Source organism: Danio rerio, chromosome 4 (genome assembly GCF_049306965.1).
Source record: "Danio rerio strain Tuebingen ecotype United States chromosome 4, GRCz12tu, whole genome shotgun sequence".
In the NCBI taxonomy this organism is placed as follows: Eukaryota; Metazoa; Chordata; class Actinopteri; order Cypriniformes; family Danionidae; genus Danio; species Danio rerio.
Window position 1 is genome coordinate 65,350,478 of NC_133179.1, and position 16,357 is coordinate 65,366,834.

At 37.0% G+C, this 16,357-nt stretch overlaps 2 protein-coding genes and 4 non-coding genes across 10 annotated transcripts in view; 1 reads left to right on the forward strand and 5 right to left on the reverse strand.

Moving 5' to 3' along the window:
• znf1069 (zinc finger protein 1069) overlaps positions 1-16,357 on the reverse strand; it is a 616,019-nt gene that overhangs the window by 599,401 nt on the left and 261 nt on the right. For 3 of the 5 annotated variants that reach the window (XM_073948792.1, XM_073948786.1, XM_073948782.1), the window contains exon 2: positions 15,834-15,983. In XM_073948792.1, coding sequence (XP_073804893.1) covers positions 15,834-15,918 — 85 coding nt within the window. In that variant the 5' untranslated portion in view covers positions 15,919-15,983. Of the gene's footprint in view, positions 1-9,969; positions 11,766-12,559; positions 14,760-15,833; positions 15,984-16,357 lie in introns of those variants that run through there. The other 2 variants (XM_068220004.2, XM_073948787.1) reach the window with 2 other exon arrangements.
• LOC110439389 (NACHT, LRR and PYD domains-containing protein 3) overlaps positions 1-16,357 on the reverse strand; it is a 440,964-nt gene that overhangs the window by 255,525 nt on the left and 169,082 nt on the right. The window lies entirely within an intron of this gene.
• Positions 397-469, reverse strand: trnav-uac (transfer RNA valine (anticodon UAC)). The gene has a single exon. It is a non-coding gene; the product is annotated as a tRNA-Val (tRNA).
• On the reverse strand, positions 576-648 carry trnav-aac (transfer RNA valine (anticodon AAC)). The gene has a single exon. It is a non-coding gene; the product is annotated as a tRNA-Val (tRNA).
• Positions 1,978-2,060, forward strand: trnal-cag (transfer RNA leucine (anticodon CAG)). The gene has a single exon. It is a non-coding gene; the product is annotated as a tRNA-Leu (tRNA).
• Positions 2,684-2,756, reverse strand: trnav-uac (transfer RNA valine (anticodon UAC)). The gene has a single exon. It is a non-coding gene; the product is annotated as a tRNA-Val (tRNA).

Below are 16,357 nucleotides of genomic sequence, written 5' to 3' on the forward strand. Positions count from 1 at the left end.
CTATTGTATGTCGCTTTGAACAAAAGTGTCCACTAATTGTATGCTTCGGCCCAGTTTCGAACAGGAGACCTTTAGCGTGTAATGCAAACATGATAAACACTACACTACGGAAACCAATAGGCCAGTGGTGCTTTAAGTATTTATAGTCTTTTTTATAGAGCTGTCTTGTACGGTCCGCATCGTGGAGGGCCAGCAAACGCACTGGCCACCTGCTCATGCACAACACAAAGCTAAAAGAAATCAGATTCTACGCAAGTTTGCGACACCGCGAGGGGAGGTAAACACTGAGTTGAATTCAAACTTCTAGCCTCACAACGCTCTGCAGAAAGAATGTTTTCAGTGAACATCAGTACTCAACAGAAGCCTGATTTGACAATTGTCGTAAAAGCCAGAGGTTGTTTCCACCCAGTTTTGAACTGGGGACCTTTCGCGTGTAAGGCGAACGTGATAACCACTACACTATGGAAACCTTCAGAAGTACAACTAGCAGATAACCCTTTTTGATTGGGTGCCTGTTGACGATCATTGCTGGTGCGGCAGTGGATGCTATTATTTTCTCGCCAAAAGAAGAGCACTGTTTCTGCTCGGTTTTGAACCGAGGACCTTTCGGATGTTAGGCGAACGTGATGACCACTACACTACAGAAACCCCACAAGTGCTTTCCCCAGCGAAGTTAGGCGTGCAAGGATAAAACAAGGTGTACGCGTTTGTCAATCAAGCGGACAAAGCCAACTCAGCGTGACAAGCTCCCTGCAGGTATTAGGGCCAATTTACAATCCGGGCCCAACACAGCTGTACAGGTCCTAGCGAAATGTCCCCTTTCGTCACATTTGAAGCACCTGAATTCTGGGCATTCCTTCATCACATGGCCTGAGCTCATGCGTAGTCGACAGGTTTTTACCTGATTGGTGTGCATGACTCTAAAGTGCTGTGCCCCTTCAGCCGTCTCGATTTTGGTACTGTATGGTAGGGAGACCGTCTCTTCTGGAAATCTGTTTTTTACAAACCTTGTTCCATCTTCCATGCTTGTGCCTGGATACAGTCTTCTTTTAGTTTTAGACATGGGGAAAACTCCCCATCCCTCTAGCTTGCTTAAAATTTCTTCATCAGCTAGGTAAACAGGCAGATGCTTGAACGAAACAACATAGTCTCTGTTTTGTAACCTCCGTACTTCAGATTTCACTCCTTTAATTGTCAATCCATTGTCTATTAAAATTTCGGTGTCATCTTCAGTCTCCATTGTTACTTCATACTCCCTTGTTTGTTTGGGTCTCACCGCCAGAATTCTTCCTTCTCCAATCAGCTCCGTGACTGCTATGATTATATCAAACCTTCTTGCATCTTTTACATTTTCTACTTCTACAGTTAATGTTGCTTCCTTTGTGCACACTCTTCTTTGTATCTCTTGCTTATCCTTACCTTTTTCATCTCTTCGTTGGCCGGGCTCTTCATTTTATTTATCTCTTTGTCTGCTGTCAAGTCCATTTTTTTTATCTCTTCGTCTATTATCCAGCCCATTTTCTTTATCCTTTCGTGCAAGTCCCTCCATTTCCGTGTCGTTGCCGGGTAATCTGTCCATGATTAAAAATAAAAATCACAACATAACCACCCTTCAGTCAGCAAAATGCTGCTGTTGGGTGGTTTTTAAAGACAAAAATAAAACAAACAAACAAACCACTCAAGGTCAATAAACAAAAAGGTAGACAAGCAAAATGGGGAGAGCCTTTCTCTCCTCACTGCTGCCAACTCACTTCCTGTTTGCTCTATAGCGCCCTCAGGGTGGTGTGGTCGTAAGCAATGACAGCTGTCAAGTGTTGGCTATTGAAACTAGGCGCAGCCCCAGGAGCCGAGCACAGCTTAGCTGCCTGCTGCGCCAATGAGGTGGACAGCCGGAGCTGGGCAAGCTGTGAAACACCAGATTCCATGTCACGGTACTGCGGTGTGGCTCCCAGGAGACAGCTCCTGCCAAACTTACATGTCAGGAAGGCCGAGCGGTCTAAGGCGCTGCGTTCAGGTCGCAGTCTCCCCTGGAGGCGTGGGTTCGAATCCCACTTCTGACAAACCGAACCTAGTATCGTGGATCATCCAGAGAGCTGATTGAGAATGTGTGTAAAAGCAAATCTGAATCTTTCCGCCTAGTCTCTAACAGGAGACCCTCCGCTTGTAAAGCCATCGTGATAACCACAGGAGCCTCTGGTTAGGGTGAGAGCACTGTCTTGTCGTGCCATTGCAGAGAGACTGAAAGTCACTATCCACAATGTTTTCATTCAATGTTCTACACTGGTGGAATCACCTTCCCATCCTCCACTATTGTATGTCGCTTTGGACAAAAGTGTCCGCTAATTGTATGCTTCCGCCCAGTTTCGAACAGGAGACCTTTAGCGTGTAATGCAAACATGATAAACACTACACTACGGAAACCAATAGGCCAGTGGTGCTTCAAGTATTTATAGTCTTTTTTTATAGAGCTGTCTTGTACGGTCTGCACCGTGGAGGGCCAGCAAACGCACTGGCCACCTGCTCATGCACAACACAAAGCTAAAAGAAACCAGATTCTACGCAAGTTTGCGACACCGCGAGGGGAGGTAAACACTGAGTTGAATTCAAACTTCTAGCCTCACACCGCTCTGCAGAAAGAATGTTTCCGAAGCCTGATTTGACAATTGTCATAAAAGCCAGAGGTTGTTTCTGCCCAGTTTCGAACTGGGGACCTTTCGCGTGTAAGGCGAACGTGATAACCACTACACTATGGAAACCTTCAGAAGTACAACTAGCAGATAACCCTTTTTGATTGGGTGCCTGTTGACGATCATTGCTGGTGCAGCAGTGGATGCTATTATTTTCCTGCCCAAAGAAGAGCACTGTTTCTGCTCGGTTTCGAACCGAGGAACTTTCGCATGTTGGGTGAGTGTGATGACCACTACACTACAGAAACCCGACAAGTGCTTTCACCAGCGAAGTTAGGCCTGCAAGGATAAAACAAGCAGTACACGTTTGTCAATCAAGCGGACAAAGCCAACTCAGCGTGACAAGCTCCCTGCAGGTATTAGGGCCAATTTATAATCCGGGCCCAACACAGCTGTACAGGTCCTTGCGAAATGTCCCCTTTCGTCACATTTGAAGCACCTGAATTCTGGGCATTCCTTCATCGCATTTTCTGAGCTCATGCATAGCCGACAGGTTTTTACCTGATTGGTGTGCATGACTCTAAAGTGCTGTGGCCCTTCCGCCGTCTCGATTTTGGTACTGTATGGTAAGGAGACCGTCTCTTCTGGAAATCTGTTTTTTACAAACCTTGTTCCATCTTCTATGTTTGTGCCAGGATACAATGTTCTTTTAATGGTAACACTTTATTTTGATGGTCCCCCTTTAGATAGTCTGTTGACCATAAGTTACTTTTCAAGTTCTTATCTGTTTACTCTCATCTGGGTAGTATCTGTAGATTGTCTTTTAAATGTTCTTAGGCAATCATTACAATTTTTACAACACGTAAACATTTATTAAACTTTTAGTAAGTTGTGTTACCAAAATAAGTTCTAGATGGTCAACAATCTATCAGTAGATATGTAACAAATCTTCAACAGATGTTCAACAAAGTATTAGTAGATATGCAACAAATCCTCAACATTTATTAAACTTTTGATCAGTTACATGCTACCAAATTAGGTTGTAGTGTATTACAGTGTATTAGTAGATATGCAACAAATCTTAAACAAGTTTTCAGAAAATTTACCATCAAGATTTTTTTGTTGTCAGTGTCTGCATGTAGTTGTTAATCAGCTTATCATTAGACTTTTAGTAAACATTCAGATGCCTATAAGAAGCAACACAACATAATTTAAAATGAACTTTAAACAAATATAAAGTTAGGGTTAGGTAAAAATTTCATACATGCATTTGCAAAAGTCTTCAACTAACTATTCGTTACATTTAACCCAACTTTCAGTAGACAGTTAGTTTACATTAAGTTACATTTATCTGCTCATCTGTTGTCACACTAGGCCAATCAATATGAAGTGAAAAATTAAGAAATGCTGGTGAATGACTGTAAGGAGCCAACATCACAGACAGCATGGTTACTATTCTGTAAATGTTCAGCAGATAGTCAACAGACAGGTAGTAGCAACACTGATGCAAGTATTTGAAGATAGACACAACAGCACCACACATACAAGAACATAAAATAAATACCAGAGTCATTAGTTCATCCAACTGCTTTTAATGTATTGCTGTCAAAAAACAAAATAAACAGCCCAGATAATTAAGCTGAGGAAAACATTCACTTCAGGACAACTAAAAACAATTGTTACATTTGAAGAGTTCAGATGCAAAACCTTTAATTGCCATATAACATTTATTCATTCATTTTTTTCAGCTTAGTCCCTTTATTAATCAGGGGTCGCCAAAGCAGAATGAACTACCAACATATTTAGCATATGTTTTATGCAGCAGATGCCCTTCCAGCTGCAACCCATCACTGGAAAACAACCATATACACTCATTCACACACTCATACACATTAGCCTACCCAATTCCCCTGTACCACACGTTTTTGGACTTGTCAGGGAAACCAGAGCACCCAGAGGAAACCCACACAAACATCGGGAGATGATCAGCACAGAAACACCAACTGACCCAGCCGAGGCTCAAACTAGTGACCTCCTTGCTGTGAGGCAAACATGCTACCCACTTCACCACCATGCAGCCACCATATACATTTTTTTTTCTAAAATGAATATTTTTTTTAAGTCTCAGTTCTGCAATTAAACTTTTTTTGTGGCAAATATTTTTTTCATTATCTTTCAAACAGTAGGCTGAAAAAAAAACTAATTTTAGAAAAACAATTCAAATGGTGGGCAACGTGGTGGCGCAGAGGGTAGAATGTTCACCTCACAGTAAGAAGGTCGTTGGTTCGAGCCTCAGCTTGGTCAGGCGGGATTTCTGTGTGGAGTTTGCATGTTCTCCCTGTGTTCGCGTGGGTGTCCTCTGGGTGCTCCGGTTCCCTCCACAAGTCCAAAGACATGTGGTACAGGTAAATTGAGTAGGCTCAAATATGTGTGTGCTTGGATGTTTCCCAGTGGTGCATTGCAGCTGGAAGGGCATCTGCTGTGTAAAACATGGATGTTGCTGGATAAGCTGGTGGTTCATTCCATTGTGGCAACCCCAGATTAATAAAGGGATTAAGCTGAAAAGAAAATTAATTATTTTAGTCGGAATTTTAAAAATTTGCATCCGATGTCAATATTTTTTTTTTCCTTTGGCATTACAGTTGAAGTCAGAATTATTAGCCCCCCTGTATTATTAGCGCCCCTGTTCATTTTTTTCCCCCAATTTCTGTTTAATGGAGGGGAGATTGTTTCAGCACATTTCCAAGCATAATAGTTTTAAAAACCCATTTCTAATAACTTATTTATTTTATCTTTGCCATAATGACAGTAAATAATATTTTACTTGATACTCTTCAAGACACTTCTATACAGCGTAAAGTGACATTTAAAGGCTTAACTAAGTTAATAGGGTGAACTAGGCAGGTTAGGGTAATTAGGCAAGTTATTGTATAATGATGGTTTGTTCTGAAGACTATCGAAAAAAAATAGCTTAAAGAGGTTAATAATTTTGTCCCAAAAATGGCTTTAAAAATTTTTTAACCTGCTTTTATTCTTGCCATAATAAAACAAATAATACTTTCTCCAGAAGAAAAAATATTATCAGATGTGCTGTGAAAATTTCCTTGCTCTGTTAAACATCATTTGGGAAATATTTAAAAAAGGGAAAGAAAATCAAAAGGGGGCTAATAATTCTGACTTCAACTGTATAAGCTAAGCTTATTGTGCTGTAGGTTTTTGCTTCTACATTTTAGCAACAGTAAACAGGAGCATTATTGAACAAAGAAACATACAAAAAACATGGCCTTAACAATAAGTGACAAAGCAAATCTACTCTAATCACTTATTCAGATAGAAAGACAAAAGTGAACCCTTACTTTTCATTGATACAACCTTTATGCAAAAATCTCCAAAAAATGAGCTCTACACTTTTGAGCGAACTCTGTTATTTTTCCTGGTGTGAAGCTGATTCTGTTAAATTGCTCCCTGTTAGCAAAGTACAGCTCTGCAATTGCAGCGAGCTGGGCCACTGCATTTTGAGACACCTTCTCTCTGGAACGCTCTGGTCATGGTTGCTCCACGTCTTGTCAGCTTTTTGGTTTTATTTATTTAATAAATGTATATGGTATTTAAGCAAGTTTTAGGGGAACTGGATATAATTATAAAGAATAATATTTTTTACATAATATAATCAATTTTATTTTAAATTGTTATTTTAAATAATAATAGGCCTACACACACACACACACACACACACACACACACAGTCTAAAAATTGATTATTAGGCATGTAATATACACCCAGTCTAAAGCATGTAGTTTCCAGAAGCAATCAAACTGCTCAAGGCTGGGCTAATGCTGAGGTTTCATCTTTGGGTATAGACTCAATAAGATCCATCAGCACAATGTGACGTCACATTCGACCGAAGTGCTTGTGTGTGTGTGGCTTTTTTCTGTGTTAGTGGGCGAGGCCGCAGGTTTCAAATCTCCCGGGTTTGCGCACGCAACTACTTGTGTTTCATAGATACGTCATCACAAAACACCTAATGACTCATTATCAAGACGACTCATTTGAAGCACTATGAGTCGACTCTTTTATAGATGAATCAACCGTTTTAAACACTGTACACTTACAGATATAAGCCTTAGCTGCATATTTCACTTCACTTAGAGCTGTTAAACACTACATGGAAGGGCATTTTCAAAAACTCATAATATGTGCTCTTTAACAAAATAAATACACTATTGAAATAAAATGCGCAATAAAATAGAAACCAACAACAAGTGAAATAGTAGAAACTGTAGAACTATTATGGTTATAAACTATATAAATACACACTCATGTAAGAGTCCATCTATTAGTCCCATGACGGAACTAACAGCAAGGGTGAAGGTTAAATGCGTGTAAACCTTTTAGCACATGTGAAAAGAAATATTTTTGTTCGTTATAATTTATTTAAATTTGTTTCTAGCTCTGAATTTTAATCTGACTCCAGTTTATAATAATTTTAGATTTAGATTCATCTAATTCAAGCAGATTACCTTATAGGTTGTGATTAGGTCTAATTTAGATTGTTTAATCTAATAAATCCTTATATTCCATTAATGTTTCATCGTTCACTTCAAGTCGCTTAGAGTCAGTATGCTGGCCAGTTTCATCTGCTCACGAACATATCTTCGCCAGTTCCGATTCTTAGCAGATATGCTAATTTTCTTTAAGTAATAATAGGCCGCCCCATGCTTGCTTATACTTAAAGAAAGTTTGATTTAGCCCCTAGATTATATCATCAGTGATTGTCAGAAATAAACAAGTCTCTACTGCTGTGCCTATGCTCTATCTATTGCGCCTGAATATATGACTAATTCTCGTCGTAGGCTGCGGAAACATCAGCCTAAACAATGTACTAGATTTAAATGATTTCAGGAGATATTAGAGTTAAACAAGAATTTTACATTTATTTGTCAGGAAAAGATTTTCCATTGCAGTTCACATAATTAAACAAAATAAGCCAATCAAGATTGTACAACATAATTTACTCAAAGATACATTTAAGAGTTAAAGAGGAATACCTGACCATGTAGAAATACTTTGCAGCATATAAGTCCTGATGCAGAGCTCAGAGACTCACAACCTGCAATGGGGTATCCTGTCTACAGGATCACACGGACACTTCTGCACCCTTTGCCTAAATACTCAACTCATCATAAATTCAAGAAAATAAATGCTTCACCAAGACTCTTGCCTGGTCATGAGTTGATGCGAAGACCATTTTCCCTGGAGTGGAGCATCTGGCAAAGATCTTTTCAAAGTCAAAACCCAAATTAACTGATATAAAGGAGATTGTAAAATATTACAGTGAAATTAAGACCACTTTAACAATCACACAGAGACATTTAAAATCACACCAAACATGAATATAAAGCCCCAAGATGCACCAAATTAAAAATTTAAACATTCTGTGTGGAATATGAGTGAGCTGCACTGGTGGAGAAGGTAAAGTCCAGGGCAAAGAGGGGGGCTCAGGATGCATGATCGAGACAACCTGAACAACTGGTTTTCTAGCTGATCTTCTTCTCACATTGGAAAGTTTATTGTTTTAGTGCCTGACCATTCTCATGCTCTTGTCTCGTGTGGAGTTCCATAACAGTTTGCAGATTTAAATATTATGGAGAGATTTAGCCATCCTTACACTATTATGTGCATATCTGATCTTAAACTGTAGTTCCACTGTACTCTGCAATGAGAACCTCAGTCAATAATATTTATGTAAAACTGATTTTTTGTTGCATCATATGATCATATTTTAAACTTTTCATAAAATCAACAAACAATGTGTACCTAAAAAGCATTTTCTAAGAAATAAAAAAGTTCTGTCCTATTGTCACTAAGTTATTGTTACTTTTTTTCTACTGGATATGTGGTTTATATCTAGTATATATATATATATATATATATATATATATATATATATATATATATATATATATATATATATATATATATATATATATATATATATATATTGATTTGTCTATTTGCTGGCTTGCTATCAGAAAACAAACACTAAGCTAGGGGATAGATTAATTAAATTCTACAATAACAAGTAATTTGTAATTTGTTCATTTATACCCCATTTTTGATTAATAATGTTTTTCTATGCAGACTTTATGTATTGGTCTAATATTTGTATAAAGAAAGTTTGCATTTGCATTTACTCATTTAGCAGCTTTTATCCTGCGACAACAACTAATGACACAAGAAGAAACAGACTCAGCCTATTAAAGGTTCAGAGCTTGTGTTTTTGAATGCTAACAAACCTTAAGCCAAGTCCAACAAGTAAAGCCACACAGTGTTGTTTTAAAGCTTATTTAATTTTAATTTTTTTAAAAATGCACTGTTCTATTCTCAAGTCAATTTGTTAAGCTCATTAGGCCTTGTGGCTTTTGTATTTTTATTTGTATTATCTTTCACTTAAATTGCTGTTTCATAAAGACATCTATTGGGAAGAGTTGCCATATTTCATATAAAGATTTTATGGCACAAACGCGTTATTTAAATTAAAGCTTACTTGTTTTTATTTATTAAAAAGCCTAGCTTGATGTGCACTATTTTGTTTTTCTTTTGCTTATTTTATTGTCGTGATTTATAAAGTAATCGGATTTGTTATAAAAGCTTTTCTGGTAAAATAATAATAATAATAATAAAACAATAATCAACAATTAAACAGTGTTTAAGTGTCTAATGCCGGCAGAATCATATGTTACAAAACTATTCACAAAGACTATTTGATTTATTAAATAACTCATCTCTTATGTTTTCTTTCATGTTATGTGACAAAAGAATGAATGACTCAGATGAACTAAAAGATTCATTAATTCGCTCATGTGCACGATGTGTAGTGCGAGACAAGATCAGTTCATTTTTCGAGTCCTCTATCGAGTCGTTCGTTCACCACATGAAAGACTACAGCCTACCATATGCATTTATATGCCAATCATATGCATTTAGAGCCAGAAAAAAAATTGATCTGTTCACCTCTCGAGTCCTCGGGTTTGAATCATACGTTCATCACCGGCCAATCATATGAGTTTAGAGCCAAAAAAAAAAAAGAATTGATTTATTCAACTCTCGAGTCCTCTGGTTTGAGTTATTCTGTCACATGATGAACGACTCAACAACCATAAGACTCGAAAGGTGAACTAATTATCATGGCTCCTATCGGCTCAGACTGTGTACATTGGTTAAGATTATATGTGACTGTCATTGTAACGTGAACGCACCACTGACATTTGAAGACATGAAGAGGTGAGCTGAGCAAACAGACATAAATACCCATAGACAAAAGAGCAGGTAAACATTGAATTGTTATTTTCTTCTTCTTATAATTTATTTATGACTCATTTGTCGTGTAATCAACCTTCTGGGCTAGTTGTAGATGTGTTTGGAAGCAATTCGTAACATTTTAATAATATTTTGGCAAATTGAACCAAATTAACGAAATGACTCGAAAAAAGATTTGTTCATCTCGATCAGTAAATAAAATGATCCGAACTTCCCATCACTATTGAGTATGCGAAATTCTGTTGTACGCCACTGCGAAAAGGGGCGGGATTAAACAAGATGATTAGACATGAATGGTTTCTCTCCAGTGTGGCTCATGATGTGTTGATTAAGGTGTGATGATTGGCTGAAACTCTTCCCACACTGAGTGCATGTGTATGGTTTCTCTCCACTGTGGATCCTCATGTGTCGATTAAGGTTTGATGAAAAGTTAAAACACTTCCCACACTGAGTGCATGTGAATGGTTTCTCTCCAGTGTGGATCCTCATGTGTTGATGAAGGCGTGATGAGCAGGTAAAACTCTTCCCACACTGAGTGCATGTGAATGGTTTCTCTCCAGTGTGGATTGTCATGTGTTGATAAAGGGTTGATGAGAAGTTAAAACTCTTCCCACACTGAACACATGAGAATGGTTTCTCTCCAGTGTGGTTCCTCATGTGTTTATAAAGGTTTGATGAGCGGTTAAAACTTTTTCCACACTGAGTGCATGTGAATGGTTTCTCTCCAGTGTGAATCCTCATATGTTGATAAAGGCCTGATGAGCGGTTAAAACTTTTCCCACACTGAGTGCATGTGAATGGTTTCTCTCCAGTGTGGACCATCATGTGTTGATTAAGGTGTGATGATTGGCTGTAACTCTTCCCACACTGAGTGCATGTGAATGGTTTTTCTCCAGTGTGGATCATCATGTGTAGAGTAAGGGATGATGACTTCCTGAAACTCTTCCCACACTGAGTGCATGTGAATGGTTTCTCTCCAGTGTGGATCATCATGTGGTCATTAAGGTTTGATGATTGGCTGAAACTCTTCCCACACTGAGTGCATGTGAATGGTTTCTCTCCAGTGTGTATTTTCATGTGAATCTTAAGATTGTCTTTTCTTCCAAAACTCTTTCCACACTGAGTGCAGATGAAACGGTTCTTGTCTCTCCTTTTCAAAATACCATCAGTCTGTAAATAGGTTTTTTCCTCAATTTTGACATGATGTTCCTCCTCTTTACTCCCCTCATTCACTTCAATTAAGTCTAAAATAAATAAATAAAACAGTTTTCATTAAGTCTTAAAAACTCTCATCAAAAGCTGAAAAGTGAGAAGACACAGGAAACATTGGCTACACATTTTGATGCAAATTGATAAAATGTAAAAATAAATTGTTTAAATGTAAAATAAATCAGATCATATTGTGTTTGGTCCATTAACGTGTACACATTTATACAAAGTCTTGGATTTCATTACAGAGGTCTTAATTTATTTATTTATTTTACCTTTCTAAGATTAAGTTCATACATTGATTGTTTTAAAACATCTATTTCATGATACTTTAATATGAGGAATAAAACACTGCTTATTGTCAAAACTCATTCCAAGGAACTTTACCTTTTTCACAACTTGTATAGTTTCTCTATCTAAAAAAGCTCCTGATCTAAATGCATAGATCTTAAAAAACAAAAATGCATGCATACAGTTTTTAACTTAGAAAAATTAAAACCATTTAAAACTGACCAGTCATATATTTTATTTATACATATTTAAATTTGTCTCTTGATTGTATACATATTTTTCCTTTATAACAAATACATAAATCATCTACATATAAACTACGATGTCAGGGTTCGGTGAGGGGAAAAGAAGCGAGGACTCAAGTGCAAACAATAATTGGGTTTTATTAATAATAAAGTACAAATAAAACAAAAAGGCAAAATAAACTACCCCGAGGGGGAAAACATGAATCAAAAACAGACAAACTTGGCTGGGCTGGGCTGGCAAGACATGACTGGAAACAGGAACACAGAGGGAATATCGACGACGAACTGACAAAGGACTGAAAACATGAGGGGGATTATAAAGCAAAAAGTAAATTGACACACAGGTGAACACAATTAACTAATAATGGGTTAACAAGGAGGGTGGGACTAGACAATAGACGGGAGAGCGCATGACACAGACAGACAATACAAGCCATGCGCTCACATAACACAACACTGAAGCACACGACAAAAGCACGTGACCACAATGTAAACACCGAGCCACGTGCTTTGACAAAAGACGCAAGACATGAGCACACGATGAATGAAAACACTCACCGTGCGCTCACACACGCAGCGTGCATGCTTCATCCCAGCGCCGACCAAAACCGAAACCAACAAGACTGAGACGCTGGGAATGAAACACCACGCTGCTGACAAACGAAAACACAAACACGAGTACAAGAGCGCACGCGTCTGAGGGACGCAGAGCGCGCACGCGGCCACGTCAAGCAGGAGCGCGCACACTCTGCGTACACCCACGACGGCGCGCGCACACAGAGACAGAAACAGGACCAGACATGAGTAGTGTCAAAGATCTGCCACCAAAACAAGAATTTACAAGATCAGAGTGGCAGAACCCTGACATACGAAATATATTATTCCCATTAACATTTACAATATTATTAATTTTAATACTAAATAGTGTTACTGATAGTATACTTTCTTGGGGCACTCCTGATTCTCATATATGCTATATATGCTCACATATTCAGATAATATAGTTTTCATACGCACACGAAAAACTCTATTGAATAAAAAAAATTTGCAATAAAATTAGGCAAATTTCCTCAAACACCCATCTCGTGAAAATCTTTTAAAATACCATACCTCCTGGTAGTGTCAAAGGCCTTTTCCGGATTAAAAAAAAAAAAAAAAAACTGCTTGCATGTGTCCTTTTTAATAAAACCATCTCGTACAAAAGATTCTAATCGTATAAGATGGCAAAGAGTACTTTTCCCTCTTCTAAACCCACACTGATATTAATTAATCTTCTGTTTTTTTTTTAAATCCACACCAATCGATCATTAATCATTTGTTCCATTGTTTTGCAAAGGCAACTGGTAAGTGCTGTTGGACGATAATTATTTAAATGATCTTTTCCTGGTTTAGGTATTGGTATAATAGTAGCTTCTTTCTAAAAGGCTAGTATTTCTCCTAATTTGCAGATATTATTAACCCGACAAGATGCAGAAATGCCATCTAAAAAGATGACCTGCTGTTTGTCCAGTCAGGGACATTGACAACATAAATATACAAATTACAATGTTAACCTGGGGCTTGTGATTGTGAAACGTCTATTAATGAACATCAGGTATAGCATGAGCAGTGTGGAACGAGATTACAGATAACACAGGATTCTGTTTATCCAGTGTTAGAATGACGCAGAGTTAATCATTTCAAGAGTTAAAAGCTCTACAAACACTCAGCCTCAGCTCTCAGAATAAACAGAGCACAATGACAAACAGTGACATACATAAATTGTCAATCATATCATAGCAGTGACCTGATCTTATATGCTATTGTTTTAAAACTTACAATTATTGGAGAAATGACCAGGAATAATAAACAATAGAAAACAGTAAAACTCAAGGGCGAACTGGCCATAGGGAGACATAGGGACATTTCCCCTTGGTCTGACAGTCATCTGACCTGCTGCCACCGTCATTCTGGCCCGCTCCGCCCCCACTTATCATAAACATTGCGCTTAACTCCCCATACTTAATTTAGTAATAGGAAATTAATCCTTAACAAAGTATGAAAGTACAATTATTAAGCAAATTATAAATGTGGTTGTAAGTCTGAAATACAGCATGTGTAGCTGCAGTTATAAACTGTTTAATAATGTTTATTAATTTAGAGTTAATGCTAAACAGATAATGCTAAACAAATAATGAATTCAGTATTTGCTAATCCATAATAAATGGTTTATAGTGTGTAGTTATTGTAAAGTGTTACCAAATTATCTTTTGTCTTAGACCTTTAGACCTGTCCTACCTCCCTGACTCTTTATCCCTCCTTTCTGCTTTATAGCCATGCTTAGTGAAAGTAACACCATCGTTAAATTACATACACTTTACATAAACTATGCAAAACTCGCTGTGTGCCGACACTTCTGCACAAAAGGCTGTTAATTCAGTTTCATGGCACATGAGCGACGCTTATTTTTTCGGCGTGCATGCAAACAATCGGGATTCACACAGGAGCATGTGTGAGTTGCTGGTTTTCTGTATGCATGCATCAGTTTGCTTTCACAAGCGATGTTTCAGTTGCACATTGAGAATAACAAACTCGCACGTGCAAAAAATGCCAAATGTAAATGGCCCCTAATGTCTTTATTTTGAGATTGCCACTCTTAATGAATACATTTGCATAAAGTAATTGTATCTAAATGCTTTCACTAGGGGACATTTTTTTTTGCCGCCCCCAGGAAAATCCCACCCTGCCTGGGCGATCGCCCACATTACCCATGCCTAAATTCGCCACTGTTATCGCTAAACATTATTGTTCCACTATTATTTGTTTGTTTTGTCTCACATCGTCCCATCACATCATATAGTTCAGAATACTGTACAATGTTTTATAATGATTAATTATTTTAGTGTCAATTTCATTCAGCATGTTTAAAATTGGGGCATCCATGTTTTCTGACATACCTTAAACCAGGGTTTCTGCAGGTTTCACAAAGTTAAATTTAAGACTTTTATGACCATTATCAATGAAATTTTAGACTCATAAAAGACTAAAGAATTTTTCAAATGGCCCAGATTTTGTATTTGTCCTATCAAAAAATATATTATAATAAAAAAAATATTAGATTATTATTTTGGATATTTCTTAGTAAAAGATTTTAAATGTGTAAAAAAGCAAGCTCTACTTGTATCCACACACGTTTTTCCAAAATAAACTTTCTTTAAAATAAAATAAAAAAATTTACAAATGTTTTAAAAACTATAACAAATTAAATCTATGCACAACAATCTGTCCAGGTCGATGTCCTCAGCAGTAAATACATGGAGCACGTTTAAACAAATGATATTGTAAGGAAAATACTTAATCCATTATGATAAATAGAGTTAAAATGACCTTTTTGAATAAAAAAAGTTTAAAGTTTTATTGAGATGGATTGTTGGTGATTGTATAGGTTTTGGCCAGACTGGTTAACAAAATATGAACAAAGGAAAATGAACACTTGTTTAAAAAAGATTAAAGACCTACAACACAATTTTAGTAAATTTAAGACATTTAAGGCCTAAAAATTTGATTTTGGAATTTAAGACATTTTAAGACTCCGTGGAAACCCTGTTTAAACACAATAGCCCTGGTAATTAGTTATTATGATAATGATGTAATTCTAATTCAGATACTATCTGTGAGAACTAGTAACAACTAGAAACAAGTTTAATCCCATGAAGTAAATTAAAAAAGGGGAATTGGGATCAATGGGACATATGCAAGTGGAAAGTACTAAGCTAACACTATCACTGCAACACTGTGAGAATACTGAAGGTCAAATATCGTCAGCTCAGTTAAACGCTTTTAATTTATGGTTTTTGTTTATTTTATATAGTGCCAGTGTTCAAGGAAGCTTTACAAACAGTAGTAGAACAAGAAAAAGCAATAACCTTAAGAAGGAAGAGAAAATGGGAGACTAATAATACATAAAATAATGACATAAGACACGAGAACAAGTGACGAAAGAAACTCATTCCTGTCTTTCAATGAGTGCTTATGTGCATTTAGGAGAACTAGGCAGCACACTCAGGGCTGCAAGATGGATTTAATTTAGTATTCTTATTATTAAAATATATCTGAATGAGGATCAAATGACTGAGTTGGTGTTTGAGAATGAAAACTAACCTGTTTGTTCCTGCAGATCTTCCTGTTTGACTGTAAATGTTTCTTCAATCTTCACATCTTCACTCTCCTCTTTAATAAACGCCATCTTTATAACAGTGTGGAGATCAGTCGCTTCAGCAGGAGTTTTTCTCTGCGTTTGGACACTTTATCCTGTTTAAAATGAACATAACAATAAAAAAATGTCCTGTTTAAAACAAATAAAACACTGAACAAAAACAAGATAATTTCAACACTTGCTTCAACAGTTTTTTTTATATGAGTCATTAACAAACAGAAATTATGTAAGTCTGAGCAAGCAACAAAAGCCACAAATCAGCCGATGTAAACTAGAACTCCATTTTTCTCATTTTATTGATGTATACTTGGAATAGAGTGACATCATGCTATTTAATAAATTAAACCTTCACTAAAACACTTATCACACACTTTACTGTTGCTTTATTCAATCTTTTTTTAGGTATGATTTTAATTGTTTAGTTTGTTTGATTTATTTTATTGTCTGCTTACAGCAACGCTGTAGCACT